The sequence below is a fragment of the Seriola aureovittata genome, chromosome 15, assembly GCF_021018895.1.
Source record: "Seriola aureovittata isolate HTS-2021-v1 ecotype China chromosome 15, ASM2101889v1, whole genome shotgun sequence".
Lineage (NCBI taxonomy): Eukaryota > Metazoa > Chordata > Actinopteri > Carangiformes > Carangidae > Seriola > Seriola aureovittata.
Window position 1 is genome coordinate 12,806,713 of NC_079378.1, and position 26,065 is coordinate 12,832,777.

Here is a 26,065-nt window from a genome sequence, read left to right on the forward strand (position 1 = left end):
AAAATACACCGAAAAGCATCACACCTGTTTCATACTCACATATATTTTGTACTCTACATTTCCTTATTGTCAACAAACTCCCTGAAAAGACCAAAAATGTGTAAGTCTATCTCTCAATACTTTGTGACTTCCCAACCCTGTGTGTGTCTCAGGCCCATAGCTGGACACGGTATATTTCAGCAAAAGTTAGAGTTAAATACTGCATTTGTTGGGGACTATTGTCAGCTGTGGATAGATACAAATCTGGTGCTGAAGCGGGATGTATAGCAGCAGAATGGTGTATGTGTACATGTCACCCAATGTGCAACACTGATGTGTGTTTTAATTGTTTTTAGACAGCAATGGAGCACATTGCAACAAAGGAATAAGATGTCAAGCTTAGAAACAATCTCTATTTAAGTAAGATTAAACTGGGACAGGCCTCCACACTCCAACACTCTTTTTACACTGGTTGTCACTAATTTCTGTAATTGTGTAATAATTTCCCATCTTTCTATTGTGTGTTTTCTGCACTGTAAGGTTATGTTCCACTGATCACACCGACCCATTAGATGGTTTCCTAAAATGAAAATTGCATTTCTCAGTCTGCATATTGTTATGAATGTTTTCCTACTTCACACCATACCAACTCATTTTACTCCATGTTATGCTTTTCCCCTCTGACTATGAAAGTTCAATATGGATTTCAACATTTCCTTGCTTTACCAGATTGCATGCTTTCTTGTTTCCCAGGATGCACAGGGACCCAATGGATGTGACATTTTACCCTTGATTAACTATTCTTTGTAAAACAGATCAGATGTCCCTGTCACAGAATCCTCTAAGGCCCAACAAGATCAACCCTTATACACCCTCCAAGTAACTAATTGGAGTGGACTGCACCAATAGTAGGGGAGTTTACCATAAATACACACACCGGGTTTACCACAAATACACATATAGACAGAAAGTTTAACCACATAGATATTTACAGTTTATACAATTTTGTTCACACTGAAACAAGAAATCACAGTGCAAAATGTATGTGTAACCACCAGCTCCAGAAAAACATCTTTCATCCAAACCAGACACCCCCCTCCTTTCTCAAACATGGTAGAACCAGGAAGTAGAAATAGCTGGGAGATCCCTGTTAGAACCTTTTGCCTGAGGACCAGGAAGATTAGTGACAAAGGTAAGCCTTTAATATTGCAAGTATGCTAGCAATACTTGCTACTTGCAAAAAGCTTGCTATCAAAGGGTAGACAGCAAACATGCCTGGCGGTGGTAGTGACCCACCTCATGGTTTGTTTCACACTTTGTGTAGCACTAATTTCAATGGCCGCCAAGAACTGCAGAATCATGAATCCTGCGTCATACAAGCACAAACATTAAAAGACACACACACAGCATAAAGTTGGACTGCAAGAAATGGAGAATAAACTCCATCAGCATTTGTTTGCAGTAAAACAATCACAAGTTTTCACATCCCACACCTTGTGTTTATAGCAACAGTTGCTAAAGTAATCAGACTTGGACATGTGCTAAATTAATACTGATCAGATGTTAGCATAGTAGCCTACTACATAATGGGCCAATATATCTGTTTGAAAATTTGTATGTGTTGTATGCCGGTAATGTTTCTCATTTAGTGTTCTTTTTTATAAAAGTTTATTGTACTATAAAGCTCACCAAAGCAAGGTTGATACCTGCACAATTTGTGCTTCCCATGTGATATCAAGTGACTATGCCCTCAGTACCCATATCATGTAAAAACTAAAACTAAACTTAACCCTTACGTGCTCTGTTCACTTTTGTCTAAGAGCAAATGTGAACTAAAAGTAGAGATTCTAATGTCTCTTTTAATTTGAAGAAAACTTGTGCTATTAGGGATATAGTGTAGGCCTATGTCTGCCAGTACACTAGGCCGCAGTGAAATGGAGCTTGGTTTGATAATGTCTGGGCACATGTTGGAACACATATAGCCACAATCAGTTCTCAGTGCAAAATGGCCAAAATGCACTCATAAGTACTGAAGTATTCACCTCTCATAGTAAAATGATTAATCTGTGTTCACAGGAAATCAAAATTCAGAGCATCTAAGGCCTGAGTCTGACTGTGGATCACTTGCATGCCATCCACTGACAGAAGACATGATGCGACGCCCTTCCCCCATGAAATCTGTGAATGTGGAAATGGGATATCATGTTGCTGAAGTTGAACAGGTAAAGAGAATCATCTGTTTTGCAGCATTTGTATTTTTCTGAGCAAAAACGCCACTGGCACCAAAACCAGCTGTTTAAAACATCAGATGTATAAGATATTTATGTTCGAGAAAATTGTTATTATTTACACTGTATGTCCGTATGGTTAACTAACAGTGGCTTTAAATGTTCATTTCACTCCGCTAGAAGAGTTTGGTGAGAAAAATGGTATCACTTGATGACAATGCAGACTTGTGATTAAGTGAGTTCAATGCTGCATCATATTACCAAGTGATCATGATATCAATATTATACACATTACACAAAGCATATGCACCCCTGAACATTACACCTATATGTGAACCATGGGCATTAATCTGCTGCTATAACTCTTCTGGGAAGGCTTTCATCCAGACTTCGGAACTGGCTGCAGGGATTTTCTCCCATTTAGCCACAAGAGCGTTAGTGAGGTCTGCCACAATGTTGATAAGGCCTGGCTTGTTCTTCCATACCAAACTGGGAAAACAATTTGTATATGGACCTGGCTTTGTATTATCATGCTTAAACAGGAAAGAGCTTCCCTCAAACAGTTGCCATAAAAGTGGAAGCTGACTATTTTGTAAAATTTAATTAAGCATTGTACCATAAAGATTTCCCTTAAGTGGAACTAGGGAGCCTACGGCATCTCAGACCACATCCAAGACCATGAAAAACCTCAGGCCTAGGCAGGTGTCCACATACTTTTGACCATAGACTTTTTCAGTTCAGATTCTCGAAAGCTGTAACTGTTGATGTCAGAATGGCCCGTCTTGTGTCACTCACCTGTGCCAGTTGCCATAAATTTACAGCCCATGACGGTCTGGCTGAGCCGCGGTCAGCTCGCACCACAGCGACACACAACACTGGACAGAGAGCCAAACAGTGACTTAACTGGCGTGGGCTTTGGAGACGCCTCTGCTTAGTGAAAACTGAAAAGGGAGATACGATAAACCCAAAGTGTGTTTGAAACGAGCGAAAGCAAAACATGCAACATCTTGAGTTTTTGTTTGTAATACGAGTTTCATGGCAACAGTAATCCAAAAGCAATCAAATGTCAGCAGAGGTTCAGGATTCAGCCTGTTGCTTCACTTTTGCATGAGGGTGTCTTGTTCCCTGCGACTTTGAGATTTGAAAAACCTCGGTGTAATTGTAAAAGAGAAGGTTTTTGTATTCCCCCAAATACATTATGTAGATGTGAAGGACCATATAGCAAGTTTAACACCATTTACTACAAATCACGTGCCAAACAGTTTTTTGTAGCATGAATGCATGTTTTCCTATTTTCCAAGCAGTCATTACTTTTGATTAATTTTAGGTGGAATCAAAATCAACCTGCAGAGACTTGAAACACACTTGAAAATAGGTCAATAAAAAGGCCATCTATCACAGTGAGCGTCTGCTTATACTGATTAATTGGGAGGTCATTATCGTCAATAACTTTGAGCACAATTAAAGCAGACAAGATGTCCATTGTGATGGATTACCCATCTCGCTCATGTGTCAGTTCTTTGCAATCTGATTTTGATATAAAGGAAAAATTATTGGCTTCATGGAGGACTGGGAAAACACTGATAATGCTCAAAGCCTGTGGTCAGCAGTAATGCAAAGCACATATCCCTGAGTTGTGTGGGCTGCTGTCTTGTTTTTGGGGTGCGGCAGCTGCCTCACACCCACAGAGATAAACATCACTGTCAATGCGAAAGATGAAGACCGGTGCTGCCATATTGTCCTAATAGAACCCTTGCTGCTATTGTTTGATTACAGGGTCGGCATTGTTATATTACAGTCTCGTCAGTGCTTCTGGATAAACTACAGGTTTAGATGTAAACAGGGACTTGGTGTGTTTATAGGATGCAGCAGCTGTAGCGCAGGTTTCAGGATCAGATAAGCTGCTCCAGGGACCTGGCAGCGTCCACAGCAGCAGCAGAAAACTAACAGAAGCTGAGCAGCATTGTAGTCATAGCTGAGGGAAGGCCTCGGTTTAGCAGAGCTTGTTTTGTTAATTAGGATACATCGGATGGGCGGGGTTGTAGAGATTCATCGGATCCCAGTCAGTTGCAAGTGTAGTGATATTCGTATAATGGCTTCAAATACAAGTTCCAGCCTCTTATTGCGTTATGGTGGTTTTTGCTGAATTTAAATATGTAATCACGTGTCACTGTAATGAAGTCGGCTTTAACTTTTGAAAAGGAGGATGATGCTGCCATCTTTTTGCAACCATTAAGCAATTTGCAAATACTATTTAATTGGTTTCTTTGTTCCATTTCCTTCATAGCTTTCTACAGTGTAACTTCAGCCATGGTTGCATTAAACTCTTAGGGCCTTAGGGCAAAATATATGCTGTTTGGAACTTGCTAATTGCCCTTAAGACATTATGTCCTCATGGCAGCTTCATTTTTTGACGAGACATGGAGCCCAGCATGCAGGCCCCAGGTTTTTGTGTGCCAGTTATTTTACAGTAATAAAAAACTATTTATGAAGTAATGTACACCATGTTGGCAGAATGAAAATTAAAATAATAAAAGTCAAACTTGATTTTGATAACAGGGCCATGTGGCAGAAGATGGGGCCAAAACATTTGTTAATAATATGCAACCTGTCTGAGCTGATATTGCACTTAATTGGTGCAAATTCCTAAAGAAATGTGCAATTAATCAAATTACCAAAACCAGTTTACATGTTGTCCATTTTTTTACACTTTTGGCCGCCTGGGGCTTTTGCCCATTTTGCCCGGTTGATAATCCGGACTTGCTTCAGTACAGCAATGAGACCAGGAGGAGCACAGTTAAACTCCAAATGTGCCTCAGAGAAAGCCAGAATTGTCGATTACATTTTCAAATAACGGCACAAGATGAAAAATGATGACGCATTTAAAACTGAAGTTTGCTGGTTGAGTTACTACAGGACCAATCAGAGAAGGTCTGCGATGACGTGAAATCCAGCATCAGTTCCTATTCATATTGTCTTGATTTTTACATTGCAGTTAATTTTCAGCAATTGTTCGAATTGAATGCTGGAACTCTGTCCAGTCCAGTTTGGCTGCAGCCCCCCTTCAGATGCAGTGACCTTAAGTCCTGTGGTTGCAACTAACAATTGTTTTCATTCATGATTAATCTGCTGAGTATTTCCTCAATTTATTCACAAATCGGATTTCCAGTCTAATGTCAGAAAACCATGAAAAATAAACACAGCTGTCAGGCCTATTCTATTCTGTTCTATTCTATTCTATTGTGTAGTATCTCTAATAAGTCAGGGGAAGTGGGGAATTCCTTACTCGAGAACTCTAGTTCAAATATTTACAGGCTATAAAGCGGTCGGTGTTTTGAACTTTGCCCTCCAGGTTCATGCGCGTTCACAGTGGCCCTGCGCGGTCTTTATTTATCACTGCAAACAAGAATTATGGGTAACGTTTACAGCAGCGTGCGCGCTTTGTTTTTGTTAGGAAACACTATGAGCCTCGGGTGACTTTGTTCCCCCGTCAAACATTGTCAAATCAAAGCGGATTGCTGCTATTACAGCCAGTGCGCATGCCCGCACTGAGTAAACTTTCTTCCTCCGCGGTGCACGCGGGCGCGCCCAAGGAAAGAATTTGAAGCCGCGCGCGCTGCTTATGTTACTGTTGTGACTTGTTATGAATGATGAATCTGAACGACAAAAGAGTTTCAGCAACCCTGTGACATAGCGAAACAAACAGCTGCAGTCACTCTAAAAATATATCTTATTGTTATGGAGTTTTAGAATCACAAAAACGCACCTGTATATTAACTCCCTTTAATTTTCAGACTCACCAGGTAAATATAATGTTTTACGTCTCAGACTCACTATATGTTAAGGTAAAATAGCCTATTAAAATAGCTAAAACCGGCAAAACACACCTGGAGTCTGGAGAACTCCTAAACTCAGTGTCACAGACAGATCCATTTTAAGATATAAATTCACCAAAAAAGCAAATATCTCCAGATGAAATAACTCATGAGTGTCAGGCACACTACAGATTCTGGTATAATATTATAGGAATATTGCAACGTTATTATTGGAAATATTTTCCAAAAAGGTCACCTTAATTTTAAAATAAAATCAATCGAGTGTCAGAGACAGAATGTTTTAGTAGGTAGGGAGATACTAATGAAAAAGCACCATAAGGTTAAAAAAAAAAAAAAAAGTACTGAGTTTCACACACTATAGGAATATCAGTCACTCTAAGAGAAATTTCCAAAATGACACATTGCTCACATAAACTCACTTTCACTATCACAGACACACTACAAGCCAAGAACAAGATATGGGAATATTATTTAGGTACTACTTGAGGATAATTATTAAAAAGCTCCAACATTGTCAAGAAAACTCACTTAGAGTAAAATACTGTAGGAATATGAAAGTCATTATAGGAGATTCATTTTCCAAAAAGGTATAAGTTTAACAAACTCATTTTTGCATGTCACAGACACACTGTAAGTCAAGGTAAATTATCCCACTATTTTTGAGGTGCTATTGGAGGATAATGACAAAAAATCTAAATATTGTGTGAAATTCAAAAATATAACTTTTTGAATTTCACACTATATTAGTGGAGAAATTTTCCAAAAACATAAACTCACTTAGTATCACAGACACAGGCCAGGATAAAATATTATTGGATTATTATATAAGTAGATGAGGCAATTGCCAAAAAGCCACCATAGTCAAGATAAAGTCACCTTTGAGTGACAGACACACGACCTGTTATGGTAAAATATTATCTTCCTTATACAACATAAACCCTAATTTAAGCATCACAGATGCACTGTAAAAACATCAAATATCACTGGGGTAGTATTAGGAGAATAATTATTTTCCCAAAGTGCCACCATAAGGCCAAGATTTACTACTGAGTCACAGACTCACTCCAGGCTATGGTAAAATAGCCAGCTGATCTAATACAAAAAAAAGTCAATAAAAACTCTACTTTTAGATAACCATACAGAGAAATAATATGTAGAGGAACATTAATGTGGAAAATTAAAACGGGTAAAATAAACTAAGGGACTATATACCCTGGAGTGTGGACTGTAACACTAGAGGAGCAATAAGTGAAGCACATCAGTCAATGTGGTTCCTACTAATAAAGATGGGATGGCGGATTTAAAAAAGTTAAAACTCATTATTATACCTGTACTGGTTTACATTAGAGAACTGCTGACTTGCAACACTGTAGGCCCATAAAGCAGTAGCGTATAAATCACGTGATCATTCTTCAGGTATCACGGGCTGCGTTATTAGTGATCACGAGACTGTTTTACTTGATGGCTTATTAAAGTGCCTGTAATCCTATAACATCCTCCCTTCACAGTGCACTATCAGTGAAAGCACACAATCATTGCCGCTTCACTTGTGCAGCGCGCTAATATCAGTCTAATGGTGAGTAATATAGATATGGGGATTTCTGCAGGTGTCAGAAAACAAGATACGGTATTGATTGGATTCATTTTGTGTTCACATGGAAGAACGGGCCCGGGTCAATAGAAAGGAGTAAAAGATAGGCTACAGGTTTTTTTCCGTTTCACAGCATTTTCTGCACCTCAAATAAAATGAGGAAATAAAAGGCATCAACTCGTTTATATGCTTTTTTTTTTTTTTTCATCTTGTGAATAAACTAAAATATACAGGTTGGCTATGGAGACGCACCAAACCACGTAGGCTACAATATGTTCGGTGTATAGTGCCACATAGAGGTGCGGGCGTCTGCCAAACCTCTGCCAGAAGGGCGTCCACATTAAATCGCAGTGTGTTATTATGTCGTGATGAGAGTATAAAATAATCACGAATCTATCAAAATATAGGCTATTATAAAATGAAACAGAGCAGAGGCGTGAATAGAACTATTTCCTGCACTGAGCGGTGAGATATGGTAATGATCACACTCGCCAAATAACACCAGCCTGTAACATTAAGAGAGGCTTTAGACAATCACCCTATAATTCCTAGAAATTTAGATATTAAGTCTGGAAGTGTGCAAGATGCGGATAAACTTGGATGGATTAATTTCCCTCTACGGAGAACGTGTAATTTTATGTGTAAAAAAAAACAAAAAAAAACAAAAAAAAACAATAATGCAGGAATAAGCTTCAAAATAATAATAAAAAAATCTCCTGATAAAAGCTCGGATAACTACTGGCTAATCCTGAAAAATCTTCATATTTCTGAGATAATCTTTATAAACTGAGTGGATCAATCGGCTGCGGTTATTTTGCCAAGTTATTTCCTTTTGCTCCTCTTTGGGAAATTAGACAAAGACTCCTCTAAAACACACTAGTTGAAATAAACCTCTCTTTTCCTGGAGTTTATTCAAACAAACATGTTACCATAAACACATGAGGACTTGGAATCACCTTTTTTTTTTGTATACAGTTTAGGCTAATGAACTTACTTCTGCAAAGTCTTACATTATCGTACAAAACAACGTTGCACTCAAGTTAAACATGCGGGGTTTTCTGTTTCAGCAAAGAAAATGAAAAACACGTAAAAGTAAAAGTCACTGAACGGGAGGCGTCATGGAGTCAAACGGGCCGGTGGCACCCTGCATAGACGGTAAATAGAAAGCACACAGAAGCAGTATAAAATATGTACATGATAGGCTAGATTTTCTCTCTTTTTTTCCCTCCTCATTGAGTCTGGACTCATGACAGGCTCGACACTTTATTTTTTTTCCTTGCAAATCCTTATTTTGGTCGAGAACCCCCCCCCCCCCCCCCCCCCCCAAAAAAAAGCCAGTCTTCGAAAGCAAGCAAGCGCAAAAAAAAAAAAAAAGGAAAAGAAAAATCCCATCGTCTGTTTCATACGTTAGGCCTGTATATATTTACATTTATATATGTACAATGCAGCAATGTAACACGTCTTCATTTAAAAAAAAAACAACTGGACATTTCAATTGCTGTGCAAGTTCATTGGTAAACACATATAACCCGCATAATCCATGTTTTCTTTTTTTTTTTTTATGAAAAATGATTGCAACTAATCCAGTTTAGTTGTCTTTGATTTTTCTCCCCATCCGCAGGTAGCCTCTATAAGCTCTGACACCGTGTCCGTTCATCACATATATATTTATTTCTATTTATAATATTTGGGCCTCGCTTTTGGCCCGTCAGCTGTTGTACTGACAGGCGTTCAGGCTCGACCCGGGGCTCTGCAGGCCGCTGTATCCAAACGTTGGATGCTGCTTGGATTTGAGTCTGAGGGTGGCCAGGCTGGAGTTGCAAGTGTCCCGGTAAACGCTGTACGGAGAGCCAGGAGGCCCGTACGGACACGCGGACGAAGACATGGCCGAGTTGATGCCGGACGTGCCGATCCCGTTCAGGTTGCTGATGTTGTTTAGACCCGGGGTGGGCATGCCTGGCACGGCGGAGTGGCCCATCCCGGACGCCATGGTCATGGAGGAGATGGAGTTAGGCGCCGAAAACATGGACTGCGAGGTGAGGGGGCTCATGGAGTTGAAGAAGGTGAAGTTCTTGGTGGACAGCGGCGCCGGGGTGAGACCCTTGTTGGTCCAGTTGTTGTAGGTATAGGCCGGGTACATGTCGTCGTAAGGCTGCATGAGGCCGCTGAACTGCGGCAGGTAGCTGTTCTTGCACAGGTCCATCTGCTGGTTCCGCTCCCGCTTCCTCCACTTGGCGCGGCGGTTTTTGAACCACACCTGGAAGAGAGACACAGGGTTAGAGCCGCAGACATGAACTGCGCTACAGAGCAGCAGAGTCACCGCAGACACGAGCGAGGAGCCACGGGGCCCCAGAGAGTCTGAAATGGGAATTTCCCTTTGGTTCAAGATGATTATTACTAGGCCTATCATTATTTTTTCTGTCATTCCACCAAGGCTAATAACCTGAACTCTCCAAATATCACAATAGCTTATGAGGAACTACTGGAATAAAATTCAACTTTCCAGTAAGAATCACGCGACACCACTTTTTTACTAAATATTATAAATTGCAGCCAGAACTGATGGATTCATATCAAACCCCTTTAATGGCCTCAAAATAAATTGTTGCTGCCGCATTCAGGGTGTGTTTAGGTCTTTAGGACACATCACCTAAATAAAAATCACAATATTTTATGTGCTATTTAAAAATCCAAAAACAACCAGTCTTTGACTGTTATTCATTACAATTAATTTGCATGGGGCATTTTATTTAAAAAAAATACATTTAGGTAAAATATTTTGGAGGCACAATCAAAATACCTACAGCAAAATTCAGAATGTGAAGCTGCAGGCCCAGATTGATTGACAGCTCATTAAATACAACTTCATTTGATTAATGTTCTCAGATGTCTAAAGATGTGTTTACAACACTTTGTAAACACAGGAAAAAACCCCGCACAGACTGTATTTTCACTGACGATCATTTGAATAACACAAGCTTTTCAGTTAGGCTCCATAAATACAGGCCTAACAGTTATTTATTTATGGTCACAAAAATCAGTTTGGGGACCACAATCTGTTGTTGAGCGCCACAGTCTTGACTGGGGATTTGTTTTAGAGAGCTGTTGTATCTCTTTTTTTCTCCTAGGGAAAAACATCAAACTGGATTTGTTTGTCTTTTCCTTTGAAAATCCGCACAATCGGCCGGTTTACTGCAACACAACCCTGATTTAAATTAAAGGAGCAGCTGCTGCTCCACAGTCCAGTGCTGTAGAGACCGAAACTTCGCATTCATCCAATAAAAATCCCCTTTCATTAGCACAGAATCGGTGTGTTTGAAAACAAAGGCTTTAACGTGAATATAATAGTGACTGCTGCTTCTTTCCGTTTGGCTTTGTTTATAACTGGACATTATTTAAAGCCTTAACTTTAAAGCTGCATTTATTTAGATTCGTGTTTAGTTATTTATAATTTGTGCAGGAAGTTATTGGATGAGCTCTTCGAGGTCCGGAAATATAGAAATAAAATGAAACTTTTCTCCACAATCATCGCAAATAAAAATATTTCTTAGTGAAATATTCGGCATGAGAAAATGTATATATTTATTATATTGAACTGACCTTGTACACGGAGACAAGACACGAATTTTGTTGTTTAAAATGACAAAAAAAAAAAAAAAGCATCAGTAGCACCACAACATCAATGTGTTTTTACTTATGGAGCGTAGTGTTGAATTATTATTTAATCTATTTACTTTTGCTTTATTTTTAACAACGGTTTATCTCTCATTTACATGCGAGTCAAATGAAGGTGTAACGGTGTGAGCATATGTTAGTATGTGGGTCAGACTGCCCGAAATAAAACCAACAGGTTTACACTATGAGTCAAACACGCACAGTGGATGTGCTGTAAATGAATCAGAAACGTGCCTCTGGATATCCTCACTCCTTATCGAAACCTGACAAAATATCCGTTAGTTGGCACTCTGCGAGTCATTTTTAATTCATAGTAGAAACAGTTTACAAGTGGTATCATCACAAGGGCCCGCGGAGGCTATTTATAGCCGCGCAGGGAACAGGGTGCTGCGGACAAATTGTCCACAAAGACATGAGCGATGTGACAGACAGAGAGCTGCGGAGGAAACACGCAGAGGCTGCGTTTCACAGCGGCTCGTGTGAGGCTGCAGCTCCCTGAACCGAGCCAGAAAAAAAGAAACAAATAAAAAAAAATTAAAGTTGCAGGTTGACGAGCAAAAACCTCATCAGAGCAAATTAGGCCAAGGTAGCGTTCAACCTGAGCCCACAAATATAATTCAATCTGAATGTAATATCTGTCATGCTTGATTAAACACCGATGACCTCAAAAGATCAAGTCCAAACACTTTAAAACGTCAAAACATCTCATTAAATGCTCCGATATGAATATGAAATATTCACTCTGCGCTGTGGCACGCTCTTTACAATGTTTTCCTTCTACTCCGCCAAAATAAAAAGCTGCACTGTTTGAAATTCACCCCTTCTTGGCTCACGAAAAGAAAATCCAGCACTTTAAACTCCTTCCGAGCCTTTTCACTTTTTTTTCTCTGCACTTTAAATAGCTGTATGCATTTTTGTGCAATTTGAAACGGTGGATTTTTTTGCTAAGCCCGGCCGCCAGGCGCCAGTTGCTGTAAATGAAAACCAAGTGCAATTGTTTTGTGTTTCTAGCATCCAGATTTTTTTTTTTTTTTAGTGAAAAGAGCAGCTTTATTATTACCTGAGCCTATAAAAATGGTGTGTAGTATTGTGTAGTGAATTTTATATAGGCACTTATGGCGTCAGATATTTTCTACTTTCCAAAGGTTCCCATTAGAAGAATCCAGGAATCTCTTCTGATTTAAATTTGTTAAACAAGATATTGTTCAAACATTTTTACTTCCAAGTTGCAAATGTTGTAAATACCCTGCTGTTGAAACTTCCCTTCCTGTACAAATATAATCACGCGCGGTTCCTTTTCGTTGCACAGCCACAGGTAGATTTGGCTACATGCACCGTCTCCCCCACGGGGAGAAATAAGGTGATGATGTCATCAAAAGACAAATCCTCTATTGGCTCCATTAGCAACGCGGATACACCCTGAAAGAGCATGTGTCACTTCCAGCACGACTTTAAGACAGCTTGTATTTCTGCTAAATTTTCAACATGAAATATGAACGTGTGTTTTCACAGACATGTTGTTTTATTCATGCTTGAGTCACGGTTGCGCGCGGTGTTGAGAATTAAGCACGTGGTTTAATAATGGAAGACTTAGTTTTTGGATGTAGAGCGGCTGACAGTCGATGACTGCAACGTAATATCTGTTAACACTACAGCTTTTGAAAATATCTCGGTTTCAGGATTAAATCACAGATTTAGTTTCGACCTGACTGAACTGCTTTAAAGTCACTGCAGCAATTTATCAACCCTGTTACTGGATTTTCACTGTCATTTAGTAAGAGTCGTTCCAGGAGAAGCGGCACAGTTTATAAAGCACTGACCTCAAAGCCACATATAATATAAGAGTGGATGTTGTTACCGGCCTGTCCTGGTATCACGCAGAAAAGCTGGGAGTCTGTGCAGACATCCTCACTGGAGATTTTTCCTACACTGATTTATTAAATTAGCTCCGTTTGGGTAAATCAATGGTAAATAAAAACATTCAAATATTATATTGGGAACAAGAAGTTATTGAATTCAGCGCAGCCATCATACACGGCGTAACCCTCATATTAAGCCGTTTTAGTCATTCTTGTATGTTTTAAATGTTAGAATAAGTTTTTATTTTGTTCATCTTCTTATAATTATTTATTTGGGGACATTTGGTCTAATAGTTCATTATTTATTTGGTTTCAGGTGTCTGTGAAATCATTTCATTTATTTAGGTAATTGCTTAAGAATTCAAAAAGAACCACCCAAGAATGCTCGAGTTTATTTGTAAAATCGTCTTTGCGCACGCATTACGCACGCTTTACGCACGGTCGGCGGTCTGCCTATGCTGGCCTCTTACCCGGACTCTGGCCTCGGTCAGGTTTGTCCACACGGCGATCTCCTCCCTGGTGCTCATGTCCGGATAGCGGTTCCTTTGGAAAGTGGCTTCCAGCTCCTGCAGCTGCTGGCTGGTGAAGTGAGTCCGCTGCCGCCGCTGCTTCTTCTTCTTGGGGTCGTCCGCATTCCCGTCATCGCTCCTGTGTTCAGCACTCCTCTCCTTTTCTGTGGATCATTAATGGGGGGTGAAATTACTGCATGTTACAGACACTTTGAATAGCAGATAATTGAGGGACATTTTTGCATTCAATAGGTTAGTACTTGCACCTTAAATGTTAAATGATTCAGAGTAGAATTAAGTGCAGCAACTTAAGCTTTAGGTCAATAACCGAAAAGGCCTGTGAGCAAGAAATAAGCAAAGCCAAAGCTATAAATAAATTGTTTACAAAGCTCTTCATAAAAAATAAGCCCGAGAAGAGAAGTGACAGCTTAAAGCCAAATATTTACAAACATGTCTGAGTTTTGCATCGATTCTTTCAAACACACTTGTATCTGCCTTCGGTCAATATGACTTTCTTTACGACGAGCTCTGCCCACCCTTATCTCCCTCCTGCTATCTTGTATTCGTGTCCCAACAAGATTGCCTCGTTAAACTGAAGGGTCAGCACGTGCAAAGGTTAATCACAAAAAAAAAGAAAAAGAAAAGAAATAAGAATGTTTGCCAAAAATAAAAAGCAAATTGAACCAAAACCCAGAATATCGTTTTTAATCTAAGCCCCATAAATAATTTCAACTAAGTTAATTAAATGATGTTCACGCATGTTTTTACTATTTCTTCAAGTGGACTGAGAAAGGGAAGAAAGCGCCTTTGTTTTTCTAAAAATGTGGCAAAGTTGAAGAACAAAAAGCTGTTTTCCAAGAACTGTTAATACGGACCTTCTGGCTTTCAGTTTAGATTGGTGGATGGACCCAATATTTATAGTTTGTTGGTTTTAATGCATTTACTGACAGCAGGCCAGGCTTTCTGCACATTTTTCCCTGACAGACCTCGGGATCCTGCCAAATATTTGGCTCAGCCAGCGCAATAACAAAAAAAATGGGGTGTAACTGCAACAAAACTGGACTATTTTTTCTATTTTGTCGTATTTATGCGCAGAAAACAGACCAAACTAAGATTAACTGGAAATGGGCTTGGATAGATTTTATATGCATGTGCATGATGCACCGCAACACACGGAAATAAATCGTCATTGCAGAGAGAATAGGCAAACACTAAGACAAACAAGTTAACTATAATATCGTCTCCTTTGTGTGACAGCCCACCGCTGCAGGAGACGTAAAACAAAGCGTTATAGCACTCAGAAGAAGGAAACGAGTTGCTGAAAGCACTCTGACTGTGTACCTGCCAGCTCTGTGTCGGAAGACTCGCTGCTTGAGTTCTCTAAAGTTTCTCGACTGCTGTTTGAAGTTCTCGGTAAATGAAACGCGGGGGCCACGTCGCGGGGCGGCGGTGCTCTCACTGCCTCTGCGATTCTGTCCAAATTCATCCCACCTTGAATAGAAGGATGCGTACAAAGAGGAAACGGGGTGAATCCTGGGGTGCACAAAGCTTTCCTCAACAGCTACGCTGCAAAAAATCCACCCGTTGCCAGACACACACCACGACATGAGAGGATGAAGCATGCAGGGAGAATTTCCACGGCAGTTTTTTGTTCTTCCACAAGAAAAGAAAAAAAAAAAAACACTTGGAGGAAAAAAAAGGGGACACACACACACTAACACACACACACACTAACACACACACAGCCCCCCTGTCCCTCCTCTGCAGCAGTGACGGCCCAGTGCGCTCTCCTTCTATCTGCTGCAGGGGAAAGCTTCTGCCCGCTGTGACCGAGAGGAAGCTCCGGCTCTCCAACCCAGACACGAGACCCACCCATCTGCTTGGTTTAACCTCCCCAAAATGAGCAGTCCCACCCACTTTCCCGCTGCAAGAAAATCTCCACCCAACCAAGATATTTAGTGTGACGTCAAGCTCGAGCAAATGCAAAAAAAAAGTCCCATAAATTAATTAGAGTTTTTGCTTTTTGTTGCATGTTATCTTTAACCACGTTTTAGATGCAGTGAAAAAATAAAAAAGTGACTCATCTGAGGAAAGAGAATATTCCCAACAAGTGAGTCTATCATAGTGGCAGTTTGTTAAGGCTCGTCATCTCTCGTGAACGTGGACATTTTTTGCAGCGTTCACTTGTTTTTTTTTTTTTTTTCTTTCCCCAGTTGTCGAGCGCGCGCAGTGCAACGCTTTGCTCTCAGAGTAAAAATGGGCCTGTTATTCATACAAGGCATGTTTGAATGTGTTCAGTGCAACGCACGCTGGGTGCGCTTATACACACACAGCACACACACACGCCCACACAATGTATATCTCGGATATGTGCTGAGCTGAATAAACATTTGCCATGTAACCCTGGCCTAACGTGAAAAGCGCATGATGATGCTGTGTGTGCGTGCGCGCGCGCGTGTGTGAGTCTGACGCTGTAAACTGACAAGTGTCGCTCCAGCAGCTCATTGGTAACTAACTAATAGAAGCCAAACACACCAAGGCTCTGTCTCATACCTGGACCGTGTTTTCTGCAGCAGAACCAACACCAGGCTGTTTGCTACCAAACACCTCAGTGAATGATCAGCTGTTGACAGCAGCAGATCTGTGTGCGCTGCGTTTCCCCCTGAACAGCCACTGGTTTGTGTCCAAACTTCGTGGAAAAAAAAAAAAAAACTGTCTAAACTCCAACATGTATCCGACTCTGTTCTATGGCCCCTCTCTGACTGCGCAGCTGGATCCCAATCTCTCAGCTCAAATCACACTGTGATGAATGGCCCGGTTAATATGATCTAATTACAGATAACCTGAATATGGCTACTGATGCTGACACATTGGCCTGACTCATGCATGACGGCCGGTGGTGGCTTGGCTCGGTGTTATCCGTTGAGACTATTTAGACGACTTGGAATCTAAATGAAATTGGATCACGTGGGGTGATCTGGATAAAGCTACAGGTGAATCTGAAAATCCAAAGTTTCAGATCATATGTTATGATGTCAGGGTGTTTACTGGTTGGACTCTTGTGATCTCGGTCACGCTTGCACCGTTGTTGCATTGCCCTCACAGATCAGTTGAAAATGAACCGTAAACATCCATCTCCGATCCAGAGGTACTACAGATTCTCCCACGTGTTGACTCGCTGCCTCCGTGTGAAGCACCGCTGGAGAAGAACATGCAGTAAAACTCGCGGCAGCTGCAGGAGAAACGAGGCGTTTTCTAGAAAACGTGTTTTTGTTGGTGAGAAAAACGCAGCGGCGCCTGCTGGCCACAAAACATGGAGGCGCGAAACGTGTTCTTTCAGTAGGTTTGAAGTCAGGAAAGCGTCAGGTGAGGCCTTATAATAATACCTCTTAAAGCGGTTTGAAGTAGGTAGACGCTGTGCATTCTGGGAAATCTGATAGGCTTAAAATTTCTTTCAGACCAATCCAAGCAGTAATTTAGTTTTCTTTAGCTTCTTTCCCATGTAATCTGGAAACATATTAGGCCGTGTGTATGTGTGTGTGTGTGTGTGTGTGTGTGTGTGTTAAACTGTTTACCGTGACTGCAGTTTGAACCACATGCTATAGTTGACCTATAGATTTTTAAAGTCGTGATTCTTAAAACAAAAACAAATATTTGCCATCCGTGATATGTTTATGTGAACTAAGTGCTAAAAATGAGATAAGTCAAACTGTCCAACCCAACGGCAAAATTAGTCACTGACACATTAGACACTGCAATGCCAGTCATCACAGGACAGACACCTCACTGTGTCTCTGCGCACTTGCGACTGGATGTTAAGCGAAATGCCCGCAAAACAGAAATAACATCCAGTCACGTATTTCTTCAGGTTGATTACACGTTACTAAAGACCATCTGACCTGTTGACTGCTTGGTGTTCAACCCGGAGCCTCGCATGTGTCAGATAAACGCGCACCGGCTCAGGCCTCACCGTCTGACACGCGGGACTGTCACCGGCGCCAGTCTCGAGCATTTTCGGCCATTGTATGACATGAGATCCCCGTCCGACCGGAAAACTCCCCCCGAAGGCTCTTTCAAAAGACAATTGTGCAAGCTCTCAACAAGCATTTGCTCTTTTCCCATCTATATTTGTTCAGCGTCTCTCTGCACAGAGGGGGCTCATACAGGAGCCTGTATTAAATTTCTACACTTAACAGACCTGTTTTATGAAGTCTTTGTAATGAAAAGATTCATTGAAACCATTTCTAGAAAATAGAGTACCCTTAAATGTTTTTTTTCTTTAAAAAAAAAAAAAAAAAAAGATTCCTGCTCCAACACGCGCCATGGTGGCCTGCTGTGAGCAGTCACAGGCCTGTAACAAGGTCGACGGTCACTTACAAACCTCACATATTACCTACCGAGATGCCCTTGGGCAGGACACCTCTATCCTCTATACCCGCGCGCTCACTTTTTCAGCTTGTAGTCAAAACTGTGTTTACGAGATATTTAGCGCAGGAAACTAGGCAAATTCAGCTGCGGCGCGTGACCCAAACACGGAAGTAAGCAGATGATGCGTTTTGTAATTAGCTGACATCGACGACCTGGTCACCCTGTAGTGTCAGCAGGTGGTTTTTACTATGCAGACTGTTAGTTGAGAGTTAATGGGTGCACTGAATCCATGGAGTGAAGTGCGCGCGGGCCGGAAGGTGCAGAAACTGAAGTCACCCTACAACATTTAGAAAAGTCATACAGGCCAGTTACAGGGGGATCACGGCATTTGTCCATATCTTGATATTATATGAGATATATATATATATATATATATATATATTTTTTTTTTTTTTTAAAAGTCACACTAAACCCATTGACCCTTTAAGTCCCCACAGGAATATTATGGGATTTATAGCACATGGAGATTTTCCATGGAGGAGTTCCCGTGATTCTACCTTCCTCTGTCCTCTAGCAGATATAACAGGCTGATAGATGGCCGGAGTGGGAGGGTGGGGGTAGTGGTGATGGGGAGGTTAGTACTCTAAAATACCCAGCCTCCTCAGCTTGCATCCCTGCCTGCGTCCCGCTCCTCCTCTGCTCTGGAGGGCACTTGCGTGTGATGGATGAGTTAAAAAGCCTTTCCATCCGGCAGGACAGGTTAAAGGCCAGTGGCAAATGCAAACACTCATATTTTTCCTCCAAGAAGTGAAAATAAACTCGGCGAGCGCCGTTAATCACACACCAAACAGGCGAACACACACACACACACACACACACACACACACACACACACACACACACACACACACACACACACAAATACATGTCTTGGTGTATTTTTTATTTTTTTCGCTCTTAACTGTAAGGCAAGCAAAAGCGAGGCTGAGCGTGGGGCCAAAAGACAAAGCGTAGAAAATTAAAGCTGGCGAACAGACTCAAAGGCAGGGCGGCAGTGGAGATGTAACTGGACACGGTGGGTAACTGGAGAAGGACAGGGCTGATTATTGCCTTGGTGATGGTTTCCCTGCTTGGTCCAAGGCCTGTTTGACCTGGAGCCTGACAACCAACAAACAATCTGGCGCAGGAGATGTAGGTGTACATTAAACAACCTACAGAGAAAAGATTGTATTTAAACGACGCGTAGGCTTCCGATCATCATACTGCGCACAGTCAGCCCAGCAGTTTACTGTGGGTGAATAAAATAAAAGGTTTGATAACTTGAGCTGAGTTGGAATTATTAAATACACGCAAAAATGAGTTTTGATTCCAATACAAACCTCCCTCAATAAAAATCAATATTTTCCATTTGACACATAGATTCCACCACAACTTTAATAAAAGCCCATTTTGCCTGAATGTCCTCCACCAGCACCGACTCAGAAATCCCAACCTCCCTCAGACAGTTTGTCTTTATAATAATTATGTTTCCGAACCTGTGTCGTACTGTTCAGCATCTGACCTTTAAGCTGGAGCTGCGTATATTAGAATAAACGATTATTTCCTGGAAGATACTCGAGTTTAAATGGATTGTACAACACCAGCCTCCGCCTCATCTGCATGTCAGCCATTTAAAAAAACAAAAACCCAAAAAGAAAAAAAACCCAGGGTATTTTCTAATAAGTTCTCACGTCCCTTCCTTTTCTCTGTGATTACATCCAGGCTGACGGAACAAACCATTTTTATTTAAGATCTTAAAAACCTCATTTGTTGACAAATATTAAACGAAACCCCTTTTTTCCTTCTGAATAGAGCTGTTTGTTTGTTTGCTGCTCTCCATTGCTTGAAAACACACGAGAAAATCACAACCACCACCATCATCATCATCATCATCATCCTCATCATCATCATCATCAGAAACCAGACACACGAATAAAGCAGATTGCTGAAAGTTAAACTCTACCATATTGTTGAAAACGTTGTTTCAGCCTGCTTTGATTTGGTTTCCGCGTGCTCCTATTTGCATGTCATAATCTGACGTTTCCGCATATCAGCATATTCTAAATGCCCTGCGCATCCATTCAGCACATATCACACATATTGTGGTTGAAAGTCTAAAAGCAGATGCCTGTGAACACGCACATGCCTGTGTTCTGTGACATTTACCACGAACGAGCTCTGACCAACACTACAGCATCCTTTTCGTTTTCCATAGATTTTCATAAAAGGGCTCTAGATAAATCTGATCAAACAAAATAAAAAAACTCAAATTCCCTCAAAGACATTTTCATAGTTTTTAAAGGAGAAGAAAACCGGTCATACCTGCGTCCCCACAAGAAATCACATTCTTCGACAGATTCAGTTCCATTCCAGTTGCCTGAAAAACAGAAGAAGAAAAGTTGCATCAGGAGAAATTTTTATATATAGAATATTTTATATCATATCTTTATATCACATCTCAGTCAAATACGTTGCATTTCCTCTCTTCACCCACATAGTGTTAAAATTATTATCTAATCGTTTTTGCGAATACACTGAGTAAATTTAAGTGATTTCAAAACCACCAACAACGATCCTGTCATACAACATGACTGCAGCACGGGAAACTATACAATCATGTTGCACTCGTTCTGAATTCTCTCACTAAACACTTTTATTTTTTGAAAAGTGACAAAACAAATAACGATAAAAGTGATAATAATGAATATTAAAACCATAAAACGAAAATTCCAAGGCCGTAACGAAATAATAATAATTAAAAAATTACCTTTACCACACAGCAAGTCTAAATCAAACAGCCTTTCACTAAATTACTTCAACTGCTATTTATTCAGTGTTTCTGAAACGTTTTCACGCAGATCTTCGTGTCTTGGGCCCTCGGTGCCACCCCCCACCCCCACCCCCCCTTCAAACCCAGCACCCCTAACCCAACATCGCCCACATTATCCAACAAGTTTCCCATGGCCATGATACTACACACACACGCTCGCTCTCTCTCTCTCTCACGCACACACACTGACCCAGCCCCTCTTATCTACAGGAATCCCTTTGCTGTTTTTATGTCCTCAGTAAATCTTCTGTCCTCCCCGAGCTTCACTGCGCGCACACGCCTGAACTTTGTATATTTATATATATATATACATTTGATTCATTTAAGGTGTCAGTCCAGTGAAAATAACACAGTACACTATGATGCTCACACACTCTGAACGGCGCCGACACTGCTGAAGCTACAGGGGATGCAGCGGTTTAATTCCAGAGATCTTTGCCAGGGCTCAGTGCACTCACTCTCCGGCCTCTCCGCGGGCACTGCAGCCTCTCTCGCCCCAACCAGCCGACAGCACGCGCCGTTTAACTGATTCAGCACGTGTCGACATTTAATTTTTTATTTTTATTTTTTTATCATTCATCATCATGCTTAACGCGGACTCGCGTGTGACTCATATTTGCAACATCCCAAACGTTCAAAATACAGCGGCCAACAGCGAGGTGCCAGACAACCTTCTGACCGATTCCAAGAGCTGAAATGTAGCGACCTGACAGACAAAGTGCGTGTTTTACTCACCAGTTGGTTCCCCAGCAGAGGCAGACGACAGAAAAAAAAGGAGCAAAAGCCTCAGAGTTTCCCCATGCAGGTGTTCAGTAAATCCACTTTATGCGTCGGCTGCGCGTAAACGCTGCGTCCGCGGTAATCAGCGCTTTGGTTGCGTCTCCGCGGCGCTGCCTTGGTTTTCTTTGCCAGCGCTCTGCAGCACGCCTCGCGGTGACGTCACGACACCGCAGCCCCCCGCCGCCGCCGCCACCACCACCACAGCCCCCCCCCCCCCCCCCCCATCCTCCTTGCACCTTCAGTCTCCTCTTCATCCCCGGTGCTTTTTCATCCTCCATCATTTTTAAATCCTGGTTGATTTCCTCACCTTGATCATGATCATCCTCACCTGACGTCATCCTCCTCTTCATCCTCACCCTTTTCCTCATAATGTATCCTCATCCTCAGCTTCCCATCTTAACACTGATTTTCATCCTCACCAGTACAGGCCTATGTGAACAACAAGCAGGGAGGATGAAATTAAACAAAAATATGAACAGCCCACTTTATAATGATGATAATAATAAAAATAATAAAAATATAAATAATGATGAAATTATTTTACTTTATAGACCTGGCTGATATTTTCTTTTGTTATTTGTGTGTGTGTGTGTGTGTGAGAGAGCTGTGACAGCCGCTGTGAAGAAAAACAGTTTCGGTGTGAAAAGTTTGGGATTAAGGATTTTTATGATGCGCATTAACAGAGCTCATCATTTGTGCGCAATCCACTGTTTTAACAGCTTTTCTGTAAACTCACACAGGTTGTGTTGGACTTGAAAAAACAAACTATCAGACAGCTTGAATAATAGTATATTTTCCTCAGTTGTCGTCTCTTGTAGAGTAATAAAACACTTGATATCATATGTATTTCAGTTACTAGATTTTAGATTAAAATTACAATTAAATTTACAAAGCTCGAAAAGCAAATTTCATCTTAGTTCATCACACTGTCACTGTGCTTGTCAAAAATGTAAAATCACATTATTTTACACATACACACACACACACACACACACACACACACACACCTGGCAGCAGTTCTTTTATAAAAAAAAAAACCAAAACCTTTACAGATTGTTTGGGTGCGCGCATAATAATGTCTGTCCTCTCCATATTACTTGACTCGCCAAACAATGTGCAGTCTGTACATTACAGCCCGAAGCGCTTGTTAGCAGACGATTATTTAAACTGTTAGTTGCTCACGTGCTAACTTGTTCCGCTAATCAAAATATTAAATTTGTTCTGTGTCGTTAATCCTATATAAATTTATCCTTTGTGATATTTTTTTCATCCTTTTTACCAAATAGAATCTATAAAAAAAAAATTGTGTTTAAAGAAAAGATGCTCAGATGGGAACATCCAGGCCTTTGTGTGTGTGTGTGTGTGTGTGTGTGTGTGTGTGTGTGTGTGTGTGTGTGTGTGTGTGTGTGTGTGTGTGTGTGTGTGTGTGTGTGTGTGTGTGTGTGCTCAGAAAAGAGCTCTACGCTGTGTGAAGAGTGAAAAGACGAAACACAATGAAAAAGCACCGTAACAAAACACATTTATAAATTCTTCAACTAAAGCAATTAAAGTGAAGAGACTCGCTCAGTTCTTATAGGCTTCGCATCTTTGTTGTATTAATAGACAAAAAGCCTAAAAAGGCAAAGTAACACAGTGGGTCACAAGTAGCCGAGACCGAGATTAAAGTAGATTTAGGCAATAAGACGTGGAGGGACCGGCTCTCCCAAGAGTTTGAATCAAACCATGTAAGTGAAAATAGAATAAATAAACATATGCCCATTAAAATAATTCAATTAAATTCACATAGCCACTATGAGAAGCATTTGAAAAGCAATACAATTTTTTTAAATTGTTTTTTTTTTTTTTGTTGTTGTTGTTTTTGGCATGCATGTTGTTATCAGGGTCTTAGTTGCGCGATTGATCCTTTAGACAAAAACACATTTTAAACGTCCGCAGCTAAGATGCGCAGCCCAGGCACAGCCAGTCCCACCAACCACCACAGCGTCTGTGTGGCAAAGAGTATTTCCAGCTCCACATGCTTGGTTTACAAGCTCCTTCTTTTGGCCTGAGACACGGGAGAAAGTGTGAAATTTGTCCCACCCTTACGCTTTCCTTTTTAACTCGGCCAAGAGCTGCGCACCAAGCAAAGCCCGGCTCTGAGAGAGGGATCGCGGAGGGATTAAAGGGGAGCTGCGGGGCCTCCCTCCAGAACACGGACAGACCCTCCTTCCCATGGTGCCTCTCGGCTCTCTCACCTATCCTCACGTCAGCTTTCTTTTTTTTCTCTCTTTATTTCAGGAGCAAACCAGGTTATTCCTGTATTAAAATGGACGTGTAATTATTTGTCCTGCACATACAGGTGGGACGCAGTGATGTGATGCTCAGGCCTGAATATGTGCAGAAAAATCCACAGTTTGAAAGCTGGACTTGTCTCCCAGGCGTTTACGCTTTACTTAACTATTACGTCAAATAACCTCAAAATCGAGTTGAACTTGCCTCAGTTGTGCTAAAAGACAATAATGATGCACTTGTTGCACCTTTAAATTCACATTAACAGTTGAATTTGTATTATATTAATTAAAAGTATATATATTAATGTTAGTGTATCTGCAGCTCCAAGTCTGCACATGCTTTAAACATACATGTCAACTTTGATTGGAGCCACAACATACAAATGTGCACTTGTGGCTCACATCAGGCCTCCATATGACAATACTGACCCCAGCTCATTAGCATGCAACTGTGTCCACAAAATAGTAATAATAGGCAGAATCAGCCTGTGCAATTGTCTACCTGTGAGGCCTGCATTGCTAAATAATGAGTCTTACTCTCTCACACACACACACACACACACACACACACACACACACACACACACGCACACACACACATTCTCTATAATTAGGCAGTAGGCAGGCAGGTAGGAGAATGCAGTGATTACTCAACGAGTGACTCGAGGAGTTAAGTAGTACCCTGAAGGTGAGGCCATGGCCTCATCTCTCCTGTGCAAATAGGTGGAGGGATTATTTAGCCCGTTTGTTGTATGTGTGTGTGTGTGTGTTTGAGAACGGGGGGGAGTTGTGTGTCTGTGGCTAGGACCTGTCTGGTGGTCACCTCCGCAGCATAAATAGTTATTCCTAGATAACAAGAAGGGCTGATGCACACTGGAAGGGCGGAAAACAAGCTCACACCCTGTCAGGAGAAGGGTTTGAGTATATGGAGGAATGCTTGAGGTGTGAGTGTGCATGTCCAGGATGCATTTAACACACTTGCAGAGTCTTGTGTGTTTCTGAATCAGGTTCACAGGAGAATTGGCTGTTTTTTGTTTTTTTTAATCTAGTCAAACCTGCAGTGAAGAGAACTTCTTTTCTCTGTTCTGTCTCTTCGCTGTATCCCTTCAACCAGCGACTCCCAGCGAGCTCCCCATCCAGGACAATCATAATAAAGCAGAGCTGGCGGCATTAGTATGTAAGGCCTGTTTCCGCTGAGCAAAGAGCAGCGAAGTGCTTTTGAACCGTGTGTCGTCCAGACTCTGTAGAATCAATCAGGAGGGTTTTGTGAGCTTGACGCTGGGCAGCTCGACAGGATGGAAAAGCCTTTTGTAACGTCACAGCCGTTTCTCAAACTCAGACCTGAGCCGGAGAGAGCCCGCCTGCATGTCAACAAGACAAACACCCAACCAGCCCGCATGCCCAGACGCTCAGACAGACACACATCAGCCTGTTTAGACTTACAGCAAGTCATGCAGCGTTATTTACTGCATGAAGTTTCCACTGCTATGGATATCTATCCACTTCAAAACATGTGAGCGGACGAGGATGAAGTCACCCTCTCATCACTGGTGCTATTATGAAGAATAGATGCTTCCAGTTGTCTTTAGTTTTTTTTTTTTTTTTTCTTTGAGGCAGTCCCCCTTGAAGTGTGCTGAAAACGCAGATGTCACAGATTCCAATCAGCAGTGAAATTAGTGATGTTTTGATTACGCAGGGCTCAGAGATTACCAACGTAAACAGGTCTGGTGCATAGATCATCATTTCAAGAGGGGGCATCATCCCTTTTTTCCACTTTATCCAAACTCGACCGGCCTCTTTGGCTGAGCGCTGATGAGAATCGGACGTCCAGCTTCCAGTTTTTCATCTGAGCGTAAACCTTAATGCTGGCTCAAGTGATATTTCCTTTTGGTAGAACATTTAAAGGGCCTATAGTAGCCTAACACACTTTGAGATGACATGTCTTTCCATCACTTCCTTTGGCTTAATAAGTAAAACCCAGTGAGTAATAAATGCGATGTCATTGTCTTTCATTTCAGATTTTAACAGGAATCTTTTTTTTTTTTTTTCCCCTATTTTCAAGACTTTGATAAATCATGAAAGTTCAGCTGCATGGATCAGG

The 26,065-nt window shown here is 41.3% G+C and overlaps 1 protein-coding gene across 6 annotated transcripts; it reads right to left on the reverse strand.

Annotated features, from left to right (window-relative positions):
• Positions 1-9,028: 9,028 nt before the first annotated feature.
• Positions 9,029-21,799, reverse strand: pitx1 (paired-like homeodomain 1). Of its 6 annotated transcripts, none has more exons than XM_056398116.1 (5): positions 21,650-21,799; positions 20,407-20,461; positions 15,019-15,168; positions 13,639-13,841; positions 9,029-9,891 (listed from the first exon to the last, which is right to left on the reverse strand). In XM_056398116.1, the coding sequence occupies exons 2-5, from the start codon at positions 20,450-20,452 to the stop codon at positions 9,343-9,345; spliced, it is 948 nt and encodes a 315-aa protein (XP_056254091.1). In that variant the 5' UTR covers positions 20,453-20,461; positions 21,650-21,799; the 3' UTR covers positions 9,029-9,342. The 6 variants fall into 6 exon arrangements, with proteins under 6 accessions (XP_056254091.1, XP_056254092.1, XP_056254096.1 ...); XM_056398117.1 differs by lacking the exon at positions 21,650-21,799 and adding an exon at positions 20,852-20,868; XM_056398121.1 differs by lacking the exon at positions 15,019-15,168.
• Positions 21,800-26,065: the final 4,266 nt, after the last annotated feature.